The sequence below is a fragment of the Mya arenaria genome, chromosome 14 (genome assembly GCF_026914265.1).
Source record: "Mya arenaria isolate MELC-2E11 chromosome 14, ASM2691426v1".
NCBI classification, from domain to species: Eukaryota; Metazoa; Mollusca; class Bivalvia; order Myida; family Myidae; genus Mya; species Mya arenaria.
This window is the reverse complement of record NC_069135.1, coordinates 37,613,650-37,635,980: the sequence shown is the minus strand read 5'-3', so window position 1 is coordinate 37,635,980 and position 22,331 is coordinate 37,613,650. Positions and strand designations below refer to the sequence as shown.

At 36.5% G+C, this 22,331-nt stretch overlaps 2 protein-coding genes across 3 annotated transcripts in view; both read left to right on the top strand.

The window, feature by feature from the left end:
• LOC128217045 (glutathione S-transferase-like) overlaps positions 1-22,331 on the top strand; it is a 145,815-nt gene that overhangs the window by 46,995 nt on the left and 76,489 nt on the right. The gene's annotated exons all lie outside the window — the stretch shown is intronic.
• LOC128217040 (uncharacterized) lies at positions 5,796-9,346 on the top strand. Of its 2 annotated transcripts, XM_052923859.1 has the most exons (3): positions 5,796-6,189; positions 6,571-6,875; positions 7,721-9,346. In XM_052923859.1, exons 2-3 carry the CDS (start codon positions 6,766-6,768, stop codon positions 9,102-9,104), a joined length of 1,494 nt encoding a protein of 497 aa, XP_052779819.1. In that variant the 5' UTR covers positions 5,796-6,189; positions 6,571-6,765; the 3' UTR covers positions 9,105-9,346. The 2 variants fall into 2 exon arrangements, with proteins under 2 accessions (XP_052779819.1, XP_052779818.1); XM_052923858.1 differs by having other exon boundaries at positions 5,796-6,875.

The following is a 22,331-nucleotide window of genomic DNA, read 5'->3' as shown; positions in this document are numbered from 1 at the left end:
TGGAAAAGGCAATACTAGCGAGCAATAATCCTGCTCTTGAACCCCTATGCCAGAGGGTAGTTGTGGCCTAAAGTCGCTGACAAGAAGCCTGTCCGAGAGTGTATTTTTCTCAAAAATAACATTTTGACCTCTAAAATGACCTTGATCTTGAAAATATAACATGTCAATAAACTTGAATCTGAACAGTAGTGAGTGTATGTATATATTTAAAAGTGATTTGGTTTTAATATTTACTTTTAAAATATCTTACAACGTATTATTTGATTATTTATCATATTAAAAATTATGGCGACCATTTTGAACGCCATTTTGAATTAAGCAATTTTGCAAGAGCCGCCATGTGGTCAAAAGGCACTTTTCATATACAGAAGACATTCTCCTAACACAATATAACAATATTTTTTGTATAACATGCCGGACACTTTTTCTCAAAAATGAGGACTTGGAACCCGGACTACCTGTACCATGAAACACTCCTACCACTTCTATCTTCCTCCTCCCATGTCAACCTTCCCTATTCTATAAAACACTCCAACCACTTCAAACTTCCTCCTCCCATGTCAGCCTTCCCTATTCTATGAAACACTTCTCCCCATTCAACCTTTCTCATCCCACCTCTCGTGTCAACTTCCCTACTCCATGAACCACTCATACCTCTTAAACCTTTCTCGTCAAACCCCTTGTATCAATCATCTCTATTCTATGCACCATTGCAAATTACGCTCTGACTCCTCAAAACAGTGGGTATAGTCAATATTTACGGTTCCTGATCAACGTCGTTACTATATTACGCATACAATTATGGAATGCCCATTGGCAATTTAACAGTGGTGCGGTCATAGTATATGTAAGGTGGTACGTCATGTGGCGGTCCATCGTGCTTCTCGGTTTTTTTTATTTAAAAATGGTTACATGTTGGAACAGTATTTTCATGCATAATCTAGAGGGATATTTATATAAAAGTGAGAAGTCTTGCAGCACTATGTGTTGTCCACCACGCTCGAGTAGTTTTGGTATTTCCTGAGTAGTGTCAAGAACATCGCTTATCGTTTTTGACTGTCACACAGCGTCACCAAAAAAGGTTTTAGCATGTGCCCATAACAATGTGTGTACATATCTCTTGGTTCTCTATCCCTTATATGTGTAGCAACGCATTTCTTCATCCGTTCATTCATTTATCGAACGTTCGTTCATTCGGGTGCCGGATCAGATTGCCATTGGAGCGGCAGAGGGCAGTTATGGGGTTACCAATCCTAAATGGCGTTTTCTGGTTAAATTCTTACAAATATAGGCAGTATGTTTTTTAATTATGTTACACATTATATTGCCTTTATGCATCGTGTACATAACTGTCCACTTCATCTATGAGCCAGGTATATTGTTTGTAGCTTACGAAGAAGTTATAATTTTCAACAAGAGTTGGTCTTTGTTGACATTTTCGCCGGGCGAACATTCTTCACTTGTTTCATACTACAGTATAGGGTATTTTTTAATTGTGTCAAATTTAATTTTATGTGTAAGGCAATGTATTATTTACTGATGATATACATGTTCAAGTATGTGTAAAATATGATTTTGGCTAGATGAACTGATTTATTATGACTTTTATGAGCCGTTGTCATCAAGCCACTGTGCTTTTTGAATGAAATAATGGTGTAAATTTAAGGAATGAATTGCGGGGTTAATGTCATTTTCGGGGATATGAACGCAATTGGGCTGGTCAAAGTACGCGTGGAGTCCTTCGGACCACACACATTTTGACCAGCCCAATTGCGTTCATACCCCGATAATGACATTATCCCCGCAATTCTTTCCTTAATCAAAGTATATAAAGTGATACAGTGGCCTATCTAATTCTATAACCTTAATATGTTGTTTATGCTATATTGCTGAATGCTGAGATAACATGGTACACATGAGGTTACTTAGTGCTCAGGAGGTTACTTGATGTACATGAGGTCACTTGGTACACATGAGGTCACTTTGATTCCCTTTATGTTACTTTGTACATATGAGGTTATTGCGCATGCGTGTGAATGAAGATTCTGGGTATACATGTGGTTACTTGGTGTTGATGAGTTTACTGGGTGTACATGAGGTAACAAGGTGCTTTCGTGGCTGCTTGGTGTACATGAGATTACTTGGTACACATGAGATTACTTGATGTACATGAACTTACTTGGTAAGCATGAGGTGGATTAGTACGCTTTTGTTGTTAAGGATTAGTACACACGTGGAACTTTCTTCCGAAATACTTATGTTTGGAGTCGTGAAACCACTACAACTGAATGTTATTTGTCGTGCAAATCGGCCAATTCACAGTACAATTTTTTAAAAACAATATTTAGTGTTGTGTGACCCCATCTACTCGGTGTTATTCGGAACATCCGCCCATGTTCTATAGAAAACAACCTCGGATGTATATGGACGGTTTAAATTGTTAAAAAAAACTTTTTAACAACATTTAACTACGCTGCAAGCAGATCGCGTAGTAATTTCAATTGAACAGGAAACCTTAATGACTTTACAGTTGGATTCCAAATTATAAATGCCACTAGCGGATCCATCCCCCCTTTCCAACTGCCCAAGTTTAACTTATTTCGATATAGGAGAACAAAATAATGTAATACGCTCAAAGTGCACCATTTCGGACTGAAAATTGTTAAAGTTCGCGGAGTAACCCCAAACACCCGTGCCAACACTTTAAAACAAATAAATTTCGGTTCTGAGAGAGGGTTGCAAGTCAAAAGGTTATGCCCCTAAGTTACGCACCCTCAGACATCAAATCCTGGATCCGCCCCTGAATGTCAGTATACACTTAACGCCCGGCAATCAAGTTGAACTTACAAAATGCATATTAAAACACAGCACTTGAAACTATTATTTAAAACTTCACAAACTTTTCTACGGATGTACTGGCAATAATAATTATTATAAAGTGATTCAGTGGCCTATCTAATCCTATAACCTTAATATGTTGTTTATGCTATATTGCTGAATGCTGAGATAACATGGTACACATGAGGTTACTTAGTGCTCAGGAGGTTACTTGATGTACATGAGGTCACTTGGTACACATGAGGTCACTTTGATTCCCTTTATGTTACTTTGTACATATGAGGTTATTGCGCATGCGTGTGAATGAAGATTCTTGGTGTACATGAGGTTGCTTAGTGTACATGAGATTACTTGGTACAGTCCATAAAATTAGTTGGTGAACATGAGGTTATTAAGTACACATGAGGTTACATAGTACAAATGTGGTTGATTGGTAAACATGAGGTTACTTGATGCTCATGATGTTACTTGGTACGTATGAGGTTACTGCGCATGCGTGTGTGTATGAGGTCACTTGTTGTACATGAGATTTCCTGGTGTACATGAGTTTACTTCGTGTCCATTAGGTTACTTGGTGTTCATGACATTACGTGGTGTACATGTGGTAACATGTAGGACATGAGGTTCATTGGTTTACATAAAGTTACTTGGTGTTTATGATTTACAGGGTGAACATGAGGTTACTTGTTGTTTATGTGGTTATTTGGTAACACGAGGTTACTTTGTTAACACGAGGTGTGTTTACATGAGGTTACTAGGTGTACATGAGCTTACCTGGTGTACATGAGGTTACTTTGTGTATATAAGGTAACTTAGTACACATAAGGTTATATATTGTACATGAGATTACTTGGTGTTCATAAGGTAACTTGTAGGACATGAGGTTATTTGGTGCACCTGCGTTTACATGGTTTACATGAGGTCCAATCGTTTACATGAGGTTACTGGGTGTACATGAGGTTACTTGATGTACGTGAGGTTACTTGGTGCACTTGAGGTTAGTGGGTGTACATGAGGATACTGCGTGTACATGAGGTAACTTGGTGTACATGAGGTTACTCGGTATACATGAGGTTACTGTGTATACATGAGTTTACTTGGTTTACATGAGGTTACTTGTAAGACATGAGGATACTGTGTGTACATGAGGTTACTTGGTGTACATAAGGTTACTTGGTGTACATGAGGTAACTTGTATGACATAAGGTTACTTGGTTTACATAAAGTTACTTCATGTTTATGATCTACAGGGTGAACATGAGGTTACTTGTTGTTTATGTGGTTATTTGGTGAACACGAGGTAACTTTGTTAACACGAGGTGTGTTTATAAAGTTACTTGGTGTACATGTGGTTATTTTGGTGTACATGAGGTTACTTAGTGCACCTGCGGTTACTCGGTTTACATTAGGTTACATCGTTTACATGATGTTACTTGGTGTACATGAGGTTACTTGGTGTACATGAGGTTACTGGGTGTACATGAGGATATTGGGTGTACATGAGGTTTTTTGGTGTACATGAGGTTACTGGGTGTACATGAGGTTACTGGGTGTACATGAGTTTACTGGGTGCACATGAGGATACTGGGTGTACATGAGTTTACTGGGTGTACATGCGGATACTGATTGTACATGAGTTTACTGGGTGTACATGAGGATACTGGGTGTACATGAGGTTACTGGGTGCACATGAGGTTACTTAGTGTTGTTGAGTTTACTGGGTGTACATGAGGTCACTGGGTGTACATGAGGATACTGGTTGTACATGGGTTTACTGGGTGTACATGAGGATACTGGGTGTACATAAGTTAACTGGGTGTACATGAGGATACTGGGTGTACATGAGGTTACTTGGTGTACATAAGGATACTGGGTGTACATGAGTTTACTGGGTGTACATGAGGATACTGGTTGTACATGAGGATACTGGGTATACATGAGGTTACTTGGTGTTGATGAGTTTACTGGGTGTACATGAGGTAACGAGGTGCTTTCGTGGCTGCTTGGTGTACATGAGATTACTTGGTACACATGAGATTACTTGATGTACATGAACTTACTTGGTAAGCATGAGGTGGATTAGTACGCTTTTGTTGTTAAGGATTAGTACACACGTGGAACTTTCTTCCGAAATACTTATGTTTGGAGTCGTGAAACCACTACAACTGAATGTTATTTGTCGTGCAAATCGGCCAATTCACAGTACAATTTTTAAAAACAATATTTAGTGTTGTGTGACCCCAACTACTCGGTGTTATTCGGAACATCCGCCCATTTTCTATAGAAAACAACCTCGGATGAATATGGACGGTTTAAATTGTTAAAAAAAACTTTTTAACAATATTTAACTACGCTGCAAGCAGATCGCGTAGTAATTTCAGTTGAACAGGAAACCTTAATGACTTTACAGTTGGATTCCAAATTATAAATGCCACTAGCGGATCCATTCCCCCCCCTTTTCCAACTATCCAAGTTTAACTTTATTTCGATATAGGAGAACAAAATAATGTAATACGCTCAAAGTGCACCATTTCGGACTGAAAATTGTTAAAGTTCGCGGAGTAACCCCAAACACCCGTGACAACACTTTAAAACAAATAAATTTCGGTTCTGAGAGAGGGTTGCAAGTCAAAAGGTTATGCCCCTAAGTTACGCACCCTCAGACATCAAATCCTGGATCCGCCCCTGAATGTCATTATACACTTAACGCCCGGCAATCAATTTGAACTTACAAAATGCATATTAAAACACAGCACTTGAAACTATTATTTAAAACTTCACAAACTTTTCTACGGATGTACTGGCATACAAACGAGGTTGATTTCGATGGAAAATGGCCGAGTAATTCCGAATGGCTCGGGATGAGCAATCGTTACACTTAGGCAGTCTTCGGCAAGCTCGGGATATACTTATTTTGTTGGGCATTCCGAATGTAGAAACGCCTACTAAACCAGAAGTCGTGAACTCCTATTGAAATTAATACGGGATACAATCTCGGCATGTTTAAAATGTGTCTAGATTTGGAGAAAAATATTGTTAATTAAGCAAGGTTGTAACAAGGCTTATCATTGGGATATTGTGTAATAGTGTGACGTTGATCGGAATTTGTAGTTTCTTCGTTTCAGTACAAAACAATTACTTCCTTGTAACCAAATATATTTCATTTAGTTCGTGGATCTTTTTAAACTCAAGAGAGAAAATGGAATATAATTTTGAATCATTAATATCTTCCCATAAATGGTGTTGGAGTTCGAGAGGATCTAGAACTCAGTGTTATTGTTCGTGGAAAAGGGTCAATACGCTATAAAATATACAGGAAAAGTATTTCCTACAACTATTCGGCAAACTCCGGTAAGCTCGAAATAGACAATCGTTACAGCTCGGCAGTCTTCGGTAAACCCGGGTCATGGAAAGACCCACTTGACAGTCATAACATTTCGAAATGTTGACACAGGAATAAAATACGGCATATTAAAAACATTTTTTTTTAATTTGAAAATGATTGTAAATTTTGTACGGTTTTACTATGCTTATCATTTTGATATCGTGTTTTATGTCAGTGTTATGTTGATCGGAATATTGGTTTTCTTTGGTTTTCTTTGTATCATCTCAGTGCAAAATTATTAACTTCCTAGTTTCAAAATAAACAGAAACTGACTGTTTGAACTAGTTTGTGAGTCATTTTTAAACACAAGAAAGAAAATGGCATCTAATTTCAAATCAACCATTCAGGTGGGCTGTGACTTCATCCATGATTTTACCTGCTCTCTTTGTAAAGAGAACGGATTTAACACCGAAGCTCACCATTGTTGTACTCAATGCACAAACTATTACTGCCAAAACTGTGTTTCAAAACATAACGTAGTATATAAGAAGCACGCGGTGCTCGGCCGGAAGGACTTGAAGAAATGGGAGGCTGCCCATGGAATGGTGGACGCCCTGGAAAGATGCGGGATGCACCCCGGGGAGGCACTGAAGCTGGTATGTGGTGACCATGACCAGTTGTGTTGTCCTGTGTGCGTCGCCGTGGACCACAGGTATAAAAAATATGACAAATTAAGGTGCACAACATAGGTTCATGCAATTTTATTATTATTATTATTATTATTATTATTATTATTATTATTATTATTATTATTGTTATTATTTTTTATTTTTTATTTTTTTATTATTATTATTATTATTATTATTATTATTATTATTATTATTATTATTATTATTATTTATGCATTATAAGGTTAAACTCATTTGACTTTGAAACAAAACAAAGCTGGCGATTTGTAAATATTAAAGAAATATCAGCCTTTATATATAATATATTTCATTTAATAGGTACGTGGCCATAAATTCCCAAGTTTAAAAATTACAAATATTTTTTTTTTATCCGTATTCACATCATATGCCTTTTTTGTTTTGATTGTTTGAATTTAAAATGAGTTAAACATTAGCATGCATGTTTCGCGTCAACCTATATAATGCGCCTTTGCTGTTATTCGTGCGTCGCCCTGGACCACAGGTTTGAAGGAAGAAAACGTCAATTTAAAGGCGCACAACATAGTTTGATGCAAAAATATTTTATTGTTTCTATAAATTGTTTTTGAACGTATTTGACTTTTCTTCATATAAACCGAAAAAAAGAGCTTATAATTGTGTACATTTTACAAAAATATATGTATTTAAACATGCAAACATGGCGATTTCAATTAATAACTACGTGGCCACATATTCCCCAGTTAAAAAAAATCACTGAATCTGTACACAAATATTATTAAATTAAAAATCATAATAATGCATTAAAATCAAAAAGAAAACCCACATAAATAAGGTAACAATTAGTTAATGCACATCTGTTTACAAATGTTTCAAAACTTCTTTGTTTCAGACAATGCTCCAAAATCCATCCTATTCCAGATGTAGCAAAAGGTGTTCAGAGAAATATTGAGTTTCAACAAATTCCAAAGAAGATAGCTGAACTTGAAAAGCAATTCGAGCTAATGAAAGAAGCAAGAATGAAGAAAACGACATCTCTGAAAAAGACGCGGGCAGCCATTTCTGATGAAATTAAAACTATACGTAAAAAGATCAACGAACTCCTTGATAAGATTGAGAAGGCAACTTTACAGGACTTGGACGAAATGATAGCTAAACTTGAAAAAAAACTAAAGAAAGATATTGAAACTTGTGACGGAATGAATATCGAACTGCAAAACATGATTGCCGCTTTTCAAACCAAATCAAAATCAAGCGAGTCAAATTCATATATTGCGTACAGAAAGAGCCAGGATATGATTTCACAAGCAAACGATCATCTTCGTGGCATATCAGACATTGAGTGTTACAATGTAACATTTCAAGCCATTAATCTTATCGAAGAACTTTTATTTTCAATAAAGACGTTTGGAGCGATTGAAGAACAAACTGCTACGACCAAACAGCGAGAAGATCCCCATTCCGATCCAAACCACGTCTTCAGTGTTGCAGAGTACAAGGAGTACAACGTGAAGATGAGTGATGACAAATGTCAATGTGTTATCCGTGGCGTATGTGAACTGCCTAGTGGAGAGTTTGTCATAGCAGACATGCATAATTGTAAAGTGAAGCTCGTGGACAAGGAGTACAGGGTGATCGACTACTGTGATGTCCCGGAGTATCCATGGGACGTGTGCCACATTGACGGAAATGAAGTGGCCGTTTGTATTAACAGTGTTAATTCTGATAGTCGAGGACTTTATTTCATTAATGCTATGAAAGGGAACTTCGTAACTACGAGCAAGTTAAGCTTCACCCATAGATGTTATGCCGCAGCTCATCATGGTGGCCAGCTTTACATATCCTCCGGTAACGCCCTCTACGTCTACACGATGTCGGGAAAGAAGGTGAAGAAGCTGTACGAGGGCAAGTCTGGGGGATTCACGGTGCAGACATGTGCCATCAGTAACGACGGGAAGACAATCTACATCACAAACAACAGTAAACATCAACTGATTTCCCTAGACAACAAAGGCAACAAGCTGGCCTTACTCGCTGACCTTGACATTGAAGAACCTACCGGAGTACACGTGAAAGCTGCTGGACATGTGTTCGTCTGCTGCGAAGGCTCCAACACAGTGCTGCAGGTTGACAAAGACGGGAAGAAAAAGTTGACCATACTGGCAAGGAAGAAAGACGGACTGAACGAACCGCGTGATTTATTCTTCAGCAGCCGCACTTCCTCTCTGATTGTTGGTGGAAGGAAAGACACACTTCTTGTTATCAAGTTAAATTAAAACTAAAATCTTTCAATGTTTGATTTGGTACTATCGAACAGGAATGTTCCATATTGTTGTTGCAAAGTATATTGTAGTATTGTCATACATGTATATAATTGTTTTGTTTAGACCGCATGCTATAAGTAATATGATATGAATCCTAAAGCATCTTGTGAATACTCATATGTTGGACAATTTATATCCCACAAACTATGTGAAAGATTATATAAATATGTTTTATTTGATGAATGTAGACTGTTCAATTTTCGTGTATATATATATATATATATATATATATATATATATATATATATATATATATATATATATATATATATATATATATATATATATATAGAACACCGTCATATTGACTTTATTATTAAAATTTGAATATAATGGTGATTTACTCGAATAATATACACACAGTCAGGTGAAATGCAATAAAAAATATAATAAAACAATCTCTTAATTCAATGTCGGAGATAGGGTTCACGTAAACGATCAGAAAATCATCTTTTGAAAAATGCATACTCGATTTCAAACGTATACTGAACCTAATTTTGAAGGATAGATTCTCAAGAACGCAAACAAAAATCACAACATACATATCACTTATAACATCGACAGTCTCGGTTAGATTGAGACTTACATCTCACGTTTTACATAGACAGTCTCGGTTAGTTTGAGGCTTATATCCAACGGTTAACATGGACAGTCTCCGTTGGATTGGGATTTACATCTCACGTGTTACATCGACAGTCTCGGTAAGATTATGACCCTCATTCCACATATGAAATCGTCAGTTTCAGCTAGAATGCGACTGCTGATACATTGAAATGGTAGGTTCATCTCAGTCCAGTATGAATCATAACGCGAATGATTTGATGAACAAAACTAGGAAAATATTGAGAACTAAAGTATCAAGGTATGACAGTTACAAAATAATATGCTTAGAATAAAAGTGTTGTTAAAAATGTAACTTTTCCTTTACTGAAGATAGATCATTCTTTTTTCCAGAAATTGTAGAGTTTATTTAAAGTTAAATATAATTGAACAACTTACAAGCAACTATTCCTTTACTGAAGATAAATAATTTATTGTTCAATTATATAGAGTTTAGTTACAACTACTTGTTAATGAACAACACCAAGAAACGATTCATTTACTGATTACAGATGTGTTTTATTTACTTCAAATGAAACCGCACACAAACTTAATTTAATTTTAACATATTACAACATTATATTTATCACTCTCGTTGGCACGATGTTACGCGAGAGTTTGGTTTTATGTTGTGGTGGAAACTGGCTTACCCGGAGAAAACTACTTATTCGGTTTTGTGACCACACGCCAAACTCACATGCTCTCAGGCCGGGAATCGAGCCCGGGTCGCTCCGATGATAAGGGCAAACTTATGTTGACCACTGCGCTAATCAAACAACCTAAAACAGAAGCTGGCCAGTGTCTCTATAATTTATAACCAAGTTTTAAAATCCAAACAGCTTAGTTGTAATATTACGTTTGATACGTTTAAAGCTGCACTCTCAGAGATTGAACGTTTTGATAACTTTTTCTTTCTTTGTATTTGAACGAGCCAATTTTTGCGAAAATCCATGGAAACCAGTTATATAAGACTGCTGACAAAAATTCAAATCGAACAATTTTATATATAAGTTTAAAAAATTGATATATTATGCATTTTTCTTAAACTGTTCCTAACGGTTTCCAAGACAAAAATAAAAAATGACCAATCTTCGAGATTGCAGCTTTAATGCTTATATTTCATTCTTTCTGTACACACAGGAAGGAACACCTGCTTTCAGGAAGGGACATATGATTTCAGGAAGATTAAGGACTACATCTCACGTATAACATCGAAAGTTTTGGTAAGATTCAGACTTACATCTCAAGTATAACATCGATATTCTCTGTTAGACTGAGACTGACATCTCACGCGTAACATCGACAGTCTTGGTTAGATTGACACTTACTTCTCACGTTTACCATCAACAGTCAATTGGAATGAGACTTACATGTCACATACTAGTACAATATAACAGACCAGTTTGATTTAAACTTACAACTAACGTGTAACATCGACAGTCTCTGTTAAATAGAGACGTTGATCTCACGTTTACCATCGACAGTATTATTTTCAGGAAGGGACACATTATGACAGGAGGGAAGTCATAGATTCTGAAAGTAACAGATGCTTTTATGAAGAAACATTTGATTTTAGAAAGGGACACATGGGACATGATTTCAGGAAAAGAAATATGATTTTAGGAGGGGACACATGATTTCAGAGAGGGACACATGACTTGAGGAAGATATACCTGTTTTCCGGATAGGACATCTGCTTCCAGGAAGAATCACATGATTTCAGGAAGGGACACATCTTTTCAGGAAGGTACACAGTAAGGGACACATTTTGACAGAAGAGAGGTATTAGTTTCTGAAAGTAACAAATGCTTTTAGGAAGAAGCATTTTATTTTAGAAAGGACCACATGGGACATGATTTCAGGAAGGAACACATGATTATAGGGGAAAATATTCAGGAGGGGACTCATGATTTCAGGAAGGGACACATGATTTCAGGAAGGGACACATGATTTCAGGAGGGGACTCATGATTTCAGGAGGGGACTCATGACTTCAGGAAGGAATACATGATTTCAGGAGGGGACACATGGTTTCAGGAAGGGACACCTGATTACAGGAAGAGAAATATGATTTCAGGAGTGGACTCATAATTTCAGGAAGGGGCAGATGATTTCATGAAGAGACACATGATTTCAGGAAGGGACAGATGATTTCATGAAGGGGCAGATGATTTCATGAAGAGACACATGATTTCAGGAAGGGACAGATGATTTCAGGAGGAGACATATGATTTCAGAAAGGAACCCCTGATTTCATGAAAATACACATGATTTCAGGAAGGGACATATAATTTCAGGAAGAGACACATTATTTCATGAAAAGACATATGATTTCAGGAAGATACACATGATTTAAGGAGGAAACTCATGGTTTCAGGAAGAGACATATGATTTCAGGAAGGGACACATGATTTCAGAAAGAGACATATGATTTCATGAAGGGACTCATGATTTCAGTAGGGGACTCATGATTTCAGGAAGAGACACATGGTTTCAGGAAGAGACTCATGATTTCAGGAAGAGACTAATGATTTCAGGAAGGGAGACATGATTTCAGGAGGGACTCATGATTTCAGGAAGAGACATATGATTTCATGAAGGGACTCATGATTTTAGGAAGAGACTAATGATTTCAGGAAGGGAGACATGATTTCAGGAGGGACTCATGATTTCAGGAAGAGACATATGATTTCAGGAGGGACTCATGATTTCAGGAAGGGACACATGATTTCAGGAAGAGACATATGATTTCATGAAGGGACTCATGATTTCAGTAGGGGACTCATGATTTCAGGAAGAGACACATGATTTCAGGAAGTGACTCATGATTTCAGGAAGAGACTAATGATTACAGGAGGGAACACATGATTTCAGGAGGAGTCACATTATTACAGGAGGGGACACATGATTTAAGGAGGAGTCACATTATTACAGAAGGGAACACATGATTTCAGGTAGAGACACATGATACCAGGAGGGAAAACATGATTTCAGGAGGGGACACATGATTGAAGGAGGGGACATATGATTTCAGGAGGAGTCACATGATTACAGGAGGGGACACATGATTTCAGGAGGGGACACATGATTACAGGAGGGGACCCATGATTTCAGGAGGGGACACATGATTTCAGGTAGAGACACATGATTACAGGAGGGAACACATGATTTCAGGAGGGGACACATGATTACAGGAGGTGACACATGATTACAGGAGGGAACACATGATTACAGGAGGTGACACATGATTACAGGAGGGGACACATGATTACAGGAGGGGACACATAATTACAGGAGGGAACATATGATTACAGGAGGTGACACATGATTTCAGAAGGGAACACATGATTTCAGGAGGGGACACATGATTACATGAGGGAACACATGATTGAAGGAGGGGACTCATGATTACAGGAGGGAACACATGATTTCTGGTAGGGACACATGATTACAAGAGGGGACTCATGATTTCAGGAGGAGTCACATGATTTCAGGAGGGGACTTATGATTTTACGAAGGGACACTGGCGTTCAGCTGTTAACACATTATTTCAGGAAGGAACACATGATTTCAGGAAGGAACCCCTGATTTCAGGAAGGAACGGATGATTTCAGGAAGAGACACATGATTTCAGGAGGGGACTTATGGTTTTACGGAGGGGCACATGCGTTCAGCTGTTGACATATAATTTCAGGAAGGGACACATTATTTCAGGAGGGAACACATGATTTCAGGAAGGAACACATGGTCATTCTCTGCCTTAAAATAGCATACACATGTACCCACCTTACTTCACGACCCTGCTTTAGTATGTTTTACATATACATTACAACTCACGTATTTATTAAAAACTGATGCACGGTTAACAACTGATAAAGTTAAATATCCTTCATTAGATTATTAAAAAGAATGGTTGCAATAATCAGTAAATATATGCGTAAATTTGACCTGTCACGTATGCATAGGCAATCCAAAAAATCACATTTAATAACAAGTACTTTGAAATTTGGAAGGTGGATTTTTTTTGTTGTTGTTGATTTCCTGTTCATAGATGAATAAAGTTTTATGTTTAATGCTTACCATTGTTTTGTTTAATATTTTCTTTTCTTTTAGATATGATCACAAGCATTATTTTGCAATTAGCGCACCGGCAGGTAAATTGATTGAGACATATTATGCGAGCGCAGTCAAAATTTGCAGACATTACAAAAGCAGTAGGTACGAAAATCAGAACACACCGTAATCCAATACCGCACTGATTGCAATTAATTGACTATATAGGCTATTTTTTGCCAATTTTGGTTAAGGTTAAATCACAATCAGAGAACATTAAAATGGAAGTAGGTACGAAAATCAGAACAACCCGTCAACCTATTCCGCACGGAATTGCAATTAAGGAATTGAGCTTCAAAGAGACACGATAAAATATTTTTCTTACATTTGAATGCATTATAATCTTTCGCTCATTTGACTTTAAAAGACCAAAACCAAAAAAGGCATGTGATTTGTGTACCAAATAAAAAAATATAAGCGATATTTTGGCGCTTTTTTAACTTGGGATTTTATGGCCACGTAGCTATAAATGTCATTAGAACCAGCATCTTTAAAGGCAAATATGTTTTAATATATATACTTATCATCTGTTATTCTATCATAAAGTCAATTGAGTTTAACTCAATAGTACATTAAAAATACAAAAAAGTAGGTTGCATCAACCTAAACTGCGAATATTTAAAGCTGCACTCTTACAAATTGACAGTTTGGGTTTTTTTATTTTATGTCTCAGAATCAGCTCATTTTGGCATCAGTGCCTTCATTCATACTCTAGTTATTATTAATTGGACAAACTTTTTGTGCCGAAGGTCACCGCGACCATGACCTTTGACCTTTAAAAAACCAAAAAAGGTCATCTGCTGTTTTTGCCAATTTTATGGACCGAAGAAACGATCATACTCTAGTTATCAATCGGACAAGCTTTTTCGTGTCCAAGGTCATCGCGACCGTGACCTTTCACCTATTGAACTCAAAATCAATATGGGTCATCTGCTGGCAATAACCAACGTCCATAGCAACTTTGAAGAATTAAGGCCCTACGTACTCTAGTTATTTATTGGAGAAGTCATTTGTGTCCACCTTTGAACTACTGAACTCAAACTTTATACGGGCAATTTGCTGGTCATGGCCAACCTCCTCGCTTAGTTTGAGGACCGTATGACCAAGCATATTCTAGTTATCAATCGGACAAGTCTTTTGTGTTGAAGGGAACCACGACAGTGACCATCGAACTACTGACCCCTTAATCAATAGGGGCCATCCGCTGGTCATTAACAAACTCCCTACTAAGTTTGAGGGCCTTAAAGGGGCTGTACTCCTTATGATAAAAAAAGAAAATTGTCGAAAACTGACATAAACTTGGCATTTGTTTTTACATTTTGTTACCTGTTTTTAAAATTATGATATCAAAGCGTAACACATTCTATTAGACAATTGTCCTGAGATTCGTTACAGAAAAAAAAACTTTGTTGGTGCCAATCTGGTGTACAGTCCCTTTAAGCATAAGAATACTATAGTATTAGAACTATATTATATCGGATTAGGTTTGGTCTACCGACCTACCGCCGACCGACCGACCGACCGAGTGACCGACCGATCGACATGTGCAATGCAATATACCCCCGCTTCTTCGAAATGGGGCATAATAACAAAGAACGGCCAATCATATCCCTACGCTCAGGTACAGGTATATATATTTCACAGATACGTCCACGAGTTGTATTTAAAAAAAGTTTATGAATGGTATAGTTTTTATTGAAATTTACAACTCATTATGATTTATCGGAAATCTAAAAAAGTGTTGAATGTTTTTGAACATATAATACGTTTTGATAGATCTTGGTTTTTACATGTATTATCTTTTGACTCCAATACTTCCACATTGACGTCTGCATTGCATTATGGGGAATCGTAATCAAATGATAAAACCTCTTTCCTTTCGGTTATTTTCGGAAAATAGCTCATTGTGCTTATTAGTTCTGGCTTCCATAAATGTCGCTATTTTATTTTTTTGACATTTACGCGACATAACAGGTCTATCAGCACTATATAAACTGTTCGATGAAGTTCTTTAGCTATGGGCAATTGTGCTTTTATATCAAATATCCGATTCTTGTATCCTGTATCTTGACTCGCTGATCAGCACGCATAAATAACCACGGTGTATTTTCTCTTCAATGGCCTATATTTTCATTGTATATACTTGTTGAATGTTTAAAAAATAAATCAAATAATATACGTTCTCTTATGTCAATGTCCTAGATATGCACTAGTCAATTGTTACCACCTACCCCCCCCCCCCCCCCAGGTCTGGGGATTAGCGGGGACTTTGACTTTTGATTCGGCCAACCCCGTGTAAAATCCCCACCTTGCGGGGACGAACAGATGGTAAAATCCCCGCCAAATGCCCCCGCACCCCAGGAACCCTAGGTTTGACCCATTCCCCGCTATATTTTGCAAAAACCGCATTCACCCGGCACTGGGGGGGGGGGGGGGGCACCTGGAAGGTAAACACAAGGCCCATTTCCCCGGCTATCCCCGGTATACCCCCGGACCTAGAGGGCCGTCGTTACAATTGACTGGTGCATTAAAGTTCTATAAAGTATCAAAATAAACTTGTACCCAATATTGAACTCTCAGGGTGTCCTGTTATATGAACCAATCGGAACACTTCGACTATTTCCGCCATACGCCGGAGGAAAATTGCCGAGGTGCTCCGATTTAGTTTGAACATGTTTGTTTAGCTAAATCTAAGACAGGCTTAAAGTATTCTTTGCTTAACTCACATGTCTCGAGTAGATTTAATGTTTGTTGGTCGGTAGATAATATTTTGCTTATATTTTTTGTTCGAATTGGAAAATTCAAAGAAAGATATAGACTTACTAAAGCATACATGTGCGCTGCGTAGGTTATGTTGTAACTGTATTAATTGATTCCTCAAGACGGGATCAGATGAACGAGAAACTTAATGTTTAGATTCAACAACCATAATGACTTAAGGCTTGAATAACCTTCAACAGAAAAGGGATGAAAATTTAAAATGTATGAGCATTTTAGAACAACCTTATTGCCATCGTGTTCAAAATCATCGTCGGATACCCCCGATATACACTACGCTATGCTTCGTTGTGTACCGTGGGCAATTATGTTAAGAAAATCTCGTAATCATAAAAAATCATCAGGCAGTTTCATTGGTTCCGCAAAGTACCAGATGCATTACGGTTGAAAATTATTATAGCGATTGCCGGAATTAAACCGGGTCCGCCTCCTCAGTACAATTATATTTGGCAGTAGTCAAGACCACACGGCCACGGAGGCTATTGATACTGTAAAGTTATTGAACAATATTTGAGAGTAGCATGCGAATTCATTGGAAGAAGAGTTGTCTCTCCTTCGTCATGCATATTCATTAAACGAGACTTTGTCAGTCAATTGTCCCACGGTATGAAATGAAAAGCATTACGTCACAGCGCGTGACTCATCTGGCATGGGGGGATGCCAGATGGAGTTTTCCAACACGGCTGAATTCACCGGAAATGCCTATCCGGTGTGCTAGAAATCTTCTTACGTCGTTTCCTAACTTAAGGGTCTTTCCTAATTTTAGAATCTCTTAGTCATATGAAATGTAAACGATTTTTCCCAAATTCATTATTGAACTTAATGAAAAAAAAAATAATAATTTTTTAAAATACTAATAAATTGATTTGAATTTGAAATTGAAACATTTTATCAATCAAATTAAGTAAGTATGATATTTGATATTATTTCACTGTTGTGAAATTATAGCCCGCTCTCAGTTTCCATTTCCGAAATGACGTTACGTTCGCATACAATTTGGCGCTCTTCTAAAAACCTACAATAAACAGTCACTTCGTATCATTTTAAGGCAAATAAGAGTAAGATCGCAATATGTTTCACCTCGTGAACACCAAAAGTAAATATATACCGGTTGGTGGTAACTCGGTGAAATATATAACGATCTTACACTGAAACAAACAATTATCCAACTTTTTTTTATTTTTATATTTTTTCTTCAGATATCCTTTTTATGTGACAAACTTTGACACTTTTTTATTTTTGATTTGTTTCAATCTGTTTCTGGTATGTTTGCTTTTATATGATTGCGTCACTGATTGACAATCTGCTTGATATCATAGGAAAGAACAGAACATTTATTTAGAAACAATCGAACCCCGTTGGCTCGAACATCCAGGCGCTGGTGGAAAAACATCGAGCCTCGGAAAATTCGATCCAAGCGGGTATGCTCATCATTAATATATAGAAATCGGTCCTTAAAACCGTTTCGAGCCTACCAGGAATTCGAACCAAGCGAGTTCGAAGCATCAAGGTTCGACTGTTCAAGCATATACAGCTTATGATCATCAAAACAATCATTATAGCATTCACAACCGCAAAGATAAATTATCGATATCACAACTATTGGTTTTAACTATTCTGTTTTTGTTTTCAATGAATTTTACACGTTTCAATCAAAGAAGTTCAAGAGTCTGGTATATTTTGGAAGAGTTGTGACAAGAAGTCTATAACGCATCGATTGTAATTTCTCAAGTGAAAACGACCAAATGTCAGCAGTGTAGGTTAAGATGATATTTTAAACATGTGCCATGTATTTACGACATTTGTCGTAAATCTTCTTAAAAGTACTTTAAGTTTCCATTTCTACAATTGACATAACTTGTGCCTCTAAATAGGGTTTAATGTTGAATGTTCAACAATTGGTTTGGCCCTGTAATGTTTATTGTATTATTTACAATTAAACCTTGCACAAGCTTGCTTATTATAAGCTAATAATGGGATAAATGATTTTACAAAATTAAGATTAAAATAACCTGTCATGATCAAATACTTCCTTATGTATATGAAGCGTGAGTCATCTAGAGGTATGGCTATGATGATGACAGTCTTTAAACGGTGATATTCCCCGGGTATTTCGCTCGTTAATATATGGATGTAGTGCAGTGTTATTTATTTTCACTGCACTCATATTCAAGGTCGGGTAGCCTAAGCCAGAAATATTATGTAGGCCTGTTATTTAAACAAAGTAAATACTCATATTGTATTTGATGTATTTGTGATATGTCCTTTCAAATAATACAAACATTATATGGCGTATCCTAGAATGAATATTTAATCTGTAATAAGTGGTTGAAAATAAACATCCCATAAAAAGACAATGTGATGAATGATATAAGAGTAACATATGTACAACATTAAGGATACGACATATCAATTACATGTATAGTACAACCCCGTTGGCTCGAACTTGCTTCGCTCGATTTGGCTCGAACTTGCTTCGCTCGATTTCCTCGTTGGCTCTAACTGGATGTAAACGACCGATTTCTTTATATTGAAGGTAAACATTCCTGCATGACTCGAATTCTCCGAGGCTCGAGGTATTTTCGCCTGTCCGTGGGACTTCGAGTAAACGGTGTTCGACTTTACGTATATGTGAAGCATTCGATCTGTTGTATTTGTTGTGCTTGATAATAATTTCTTGTCATACCAATTATAGTTTTATTGTGTCCATTTCAGTTCATTCTGGTGCGTCAAAAAAAGGAAGCATTGCTCTAAGATTGTTTGAAGTCTGGTGTAAATGTACAGGCGGTATTTACCGTTAAGTTTTAAAGGCGCACACTATAGTGTTGATGCCAAAAAGAATTTCTTTATTAGTATGCAGCATAATTGTGTTTTACTCATTTGACTGTTATGATTAAGACTAAAACATGCATATCATTTAGTTTAAACTCCATTTATTAAACAAATAGCATGCAAACATCCATAAAACATTTAGGCACAAATATAAAATTAGCGATATGTTGGCTCTCTGTTTACTGGGTATTTTGTGGCCACGTAGGTATATTTTTTTTATGAAGGCTTATATGTTTTTATCTGAACACAAAACATATATTTTTTGTGTTTATAATGAAATGTATGAGTTAAACACGATTATGCATTTAAATTATTCAATTCTACCGCATCAACAACCTTGTTTCTTAGTAATATATAAGTGTATATATGTGGAATAGACATGTTCTTATGTCAAACTGACAATGCTGTTATTTTTTATTGGATGTAATACCATGTCAATTGGACATATAACAATGTCGTAAGGACATAATACCATGTGGACATAATGTAATCTCTTTAGGACATAATACAATGTCGTTAGGACATAATACCATGTCGTAAGGACATAATTCCATGTCGTTAGGACATAATACCATGTCGTAAGGACATAATACCATGTCTTTAGGACATAATACCATGTCGTTAGGACATACTACCATGTCGTTAGGACCTAATATTATGTCGTTAGGAGATAAAACCATGTCGTAAGGACATAATACTCAGTCGTTAGGATATAATTCCCTGTCGTTAGGACATAACACCATGTCAATTTGACATATTACAATGTCGTTAGGGTATAAAACCATGTCGTTAGGACATAATACCATGTCGAATGGACAAAATATCATGTCGTTAAGACATAATACCATGTCAATTAGACATATTACAATATCGTTAGGACATAATTCCATGTCGTAAGGACATAACACCTTGTCAATTTGACATATTACAATGTCGTTAGGACATAATTCCATGTCGAAAGGACATAACACCAGGTCAATTTGACATATTACAATGTCGTTAGGACATAATAACATGTCGTATGGACATAACACCATGTCAATTTGACATATTACAATGTCGTTAGAACATAATTACATGTCGTTAGGACATACTACCATGTTGTTGGGGCATAATTCCATGTTGTAAGGTCATAAAAAACATATCGTTAGAACATAATACCATGTCGTTAGGACATAATACGATGTCGTTAGGACATACTACCATGTCATTAGAATATAATACTATGTCGTTAGGACATAATACCATGTCGTTAGAACATAATACTGTATCGTCAGGGCATAATACCATGTTGTTGGGGCATAATTCCATGTCGTAAGGAAATAACACCATGTCAATTTGACATATTACAATGTCGTTAGGACATAATAACATGTCGCAAGGACATAACACCATGTCAATTTGACATATTACAATGTCATTAGAACATAATTACATGTCGTCAGGACATAATACCATGTTGTTGGGGCATAATTCCATGTTGTTGGGGCATAAAAACATATCGTTAGAACATAATACCATATCGTTAGGACATAATACGATGTCGTTAGGACATACTACCATGTCATTAGAATATAATACTATGTCGTTAGGACATAATACCATGTCGTTAGGACATAATACCATGTCATTAGAATATAATACTATGTCGTTAGGACATAATTACATGTCGTAAGGACATAATACCATGTCGTCAGGACATAATACCATATCGTTGGGGCATTAAACAACGTTGTTAGGACATGTTACCATACTATAATCTGAATTCCAAACTACTGACTGGTTAGTAGTTGAATATTCCCAAATAATCCATTGGAAATGGTCGAATATCCGACTGGCAAATATACGCATAAAGGTGATTCAAAACTGTGTTTGTTACGAAGATGCATATGTATTCATAAATACAAGACCCAAAACATTAAATGTTTTCCTTTTAACCTTAAAAAAATCTGAATCCCCAACTGTTTGGGAGTTGAAAATACGCGAATAACCGACTGGAAATTGTTGAATATCCGACTTGCGAATTTTCGAAATACAGGTGCATTAAGCCAGTGTTTGTCAAGAATAAACATGTGTGTAGATGCATTAACATACAAATGGCTTGTTTTTGTATGTGTGTACCTTTTTAACCACGAAATAAGAAGAAAACAATTCGAATCCCCAACCACCAACCACCAACTACCTTTTAACTTTACCGGCATCGTTAATGGCTGTGTAACATTTCTTACAATGTTGGTCAAAAGTAATTAGAAAACATTATAGTTTGAAATAATCATAGATGAAAGTTGAACTAAACATTTATTAAGGTTATATATGAATTAAAATCAAATTTTAACAATCATTTTACACATTTAAACGAAGATAGACACTATACTTATACTGAAAATGAGTTCCTTGTAGAATACATTCTCTAAGAACAACGCCTTTATCATCGTTTTTAATTTAAAATACGAAAGAAATAAGGCAGTTGAAAAAAATGAGTGCCCCCTCCCCATTTCTTTTTAAAAAAAGTTACTGGGAAACTAAAGTGTAATCATAATCGATTATCAGACATCCGATTTACTTATCCAAAAATACAACATCTGAAAGTTTTGTTATTCAAGCTAAGTGCAAGCTGTTGAGGACAGCTAGCTAGTATTTATCGACCATCAAATGTTTTCGTACGTATTGCCAGTGGTATATAAGGTGGTAATACAGAATTTCTCCCCCCCCCCCCCATACTTAAATGTTCAATTTTGCATATATATTTGACAAATGTCATCCGACTAAAACAAAACAATTAATACAGCATAGAACAAATATAAATTATATAGAATTGTAGTTGGTTATCAATATACATGTATATCATTGATTTCAT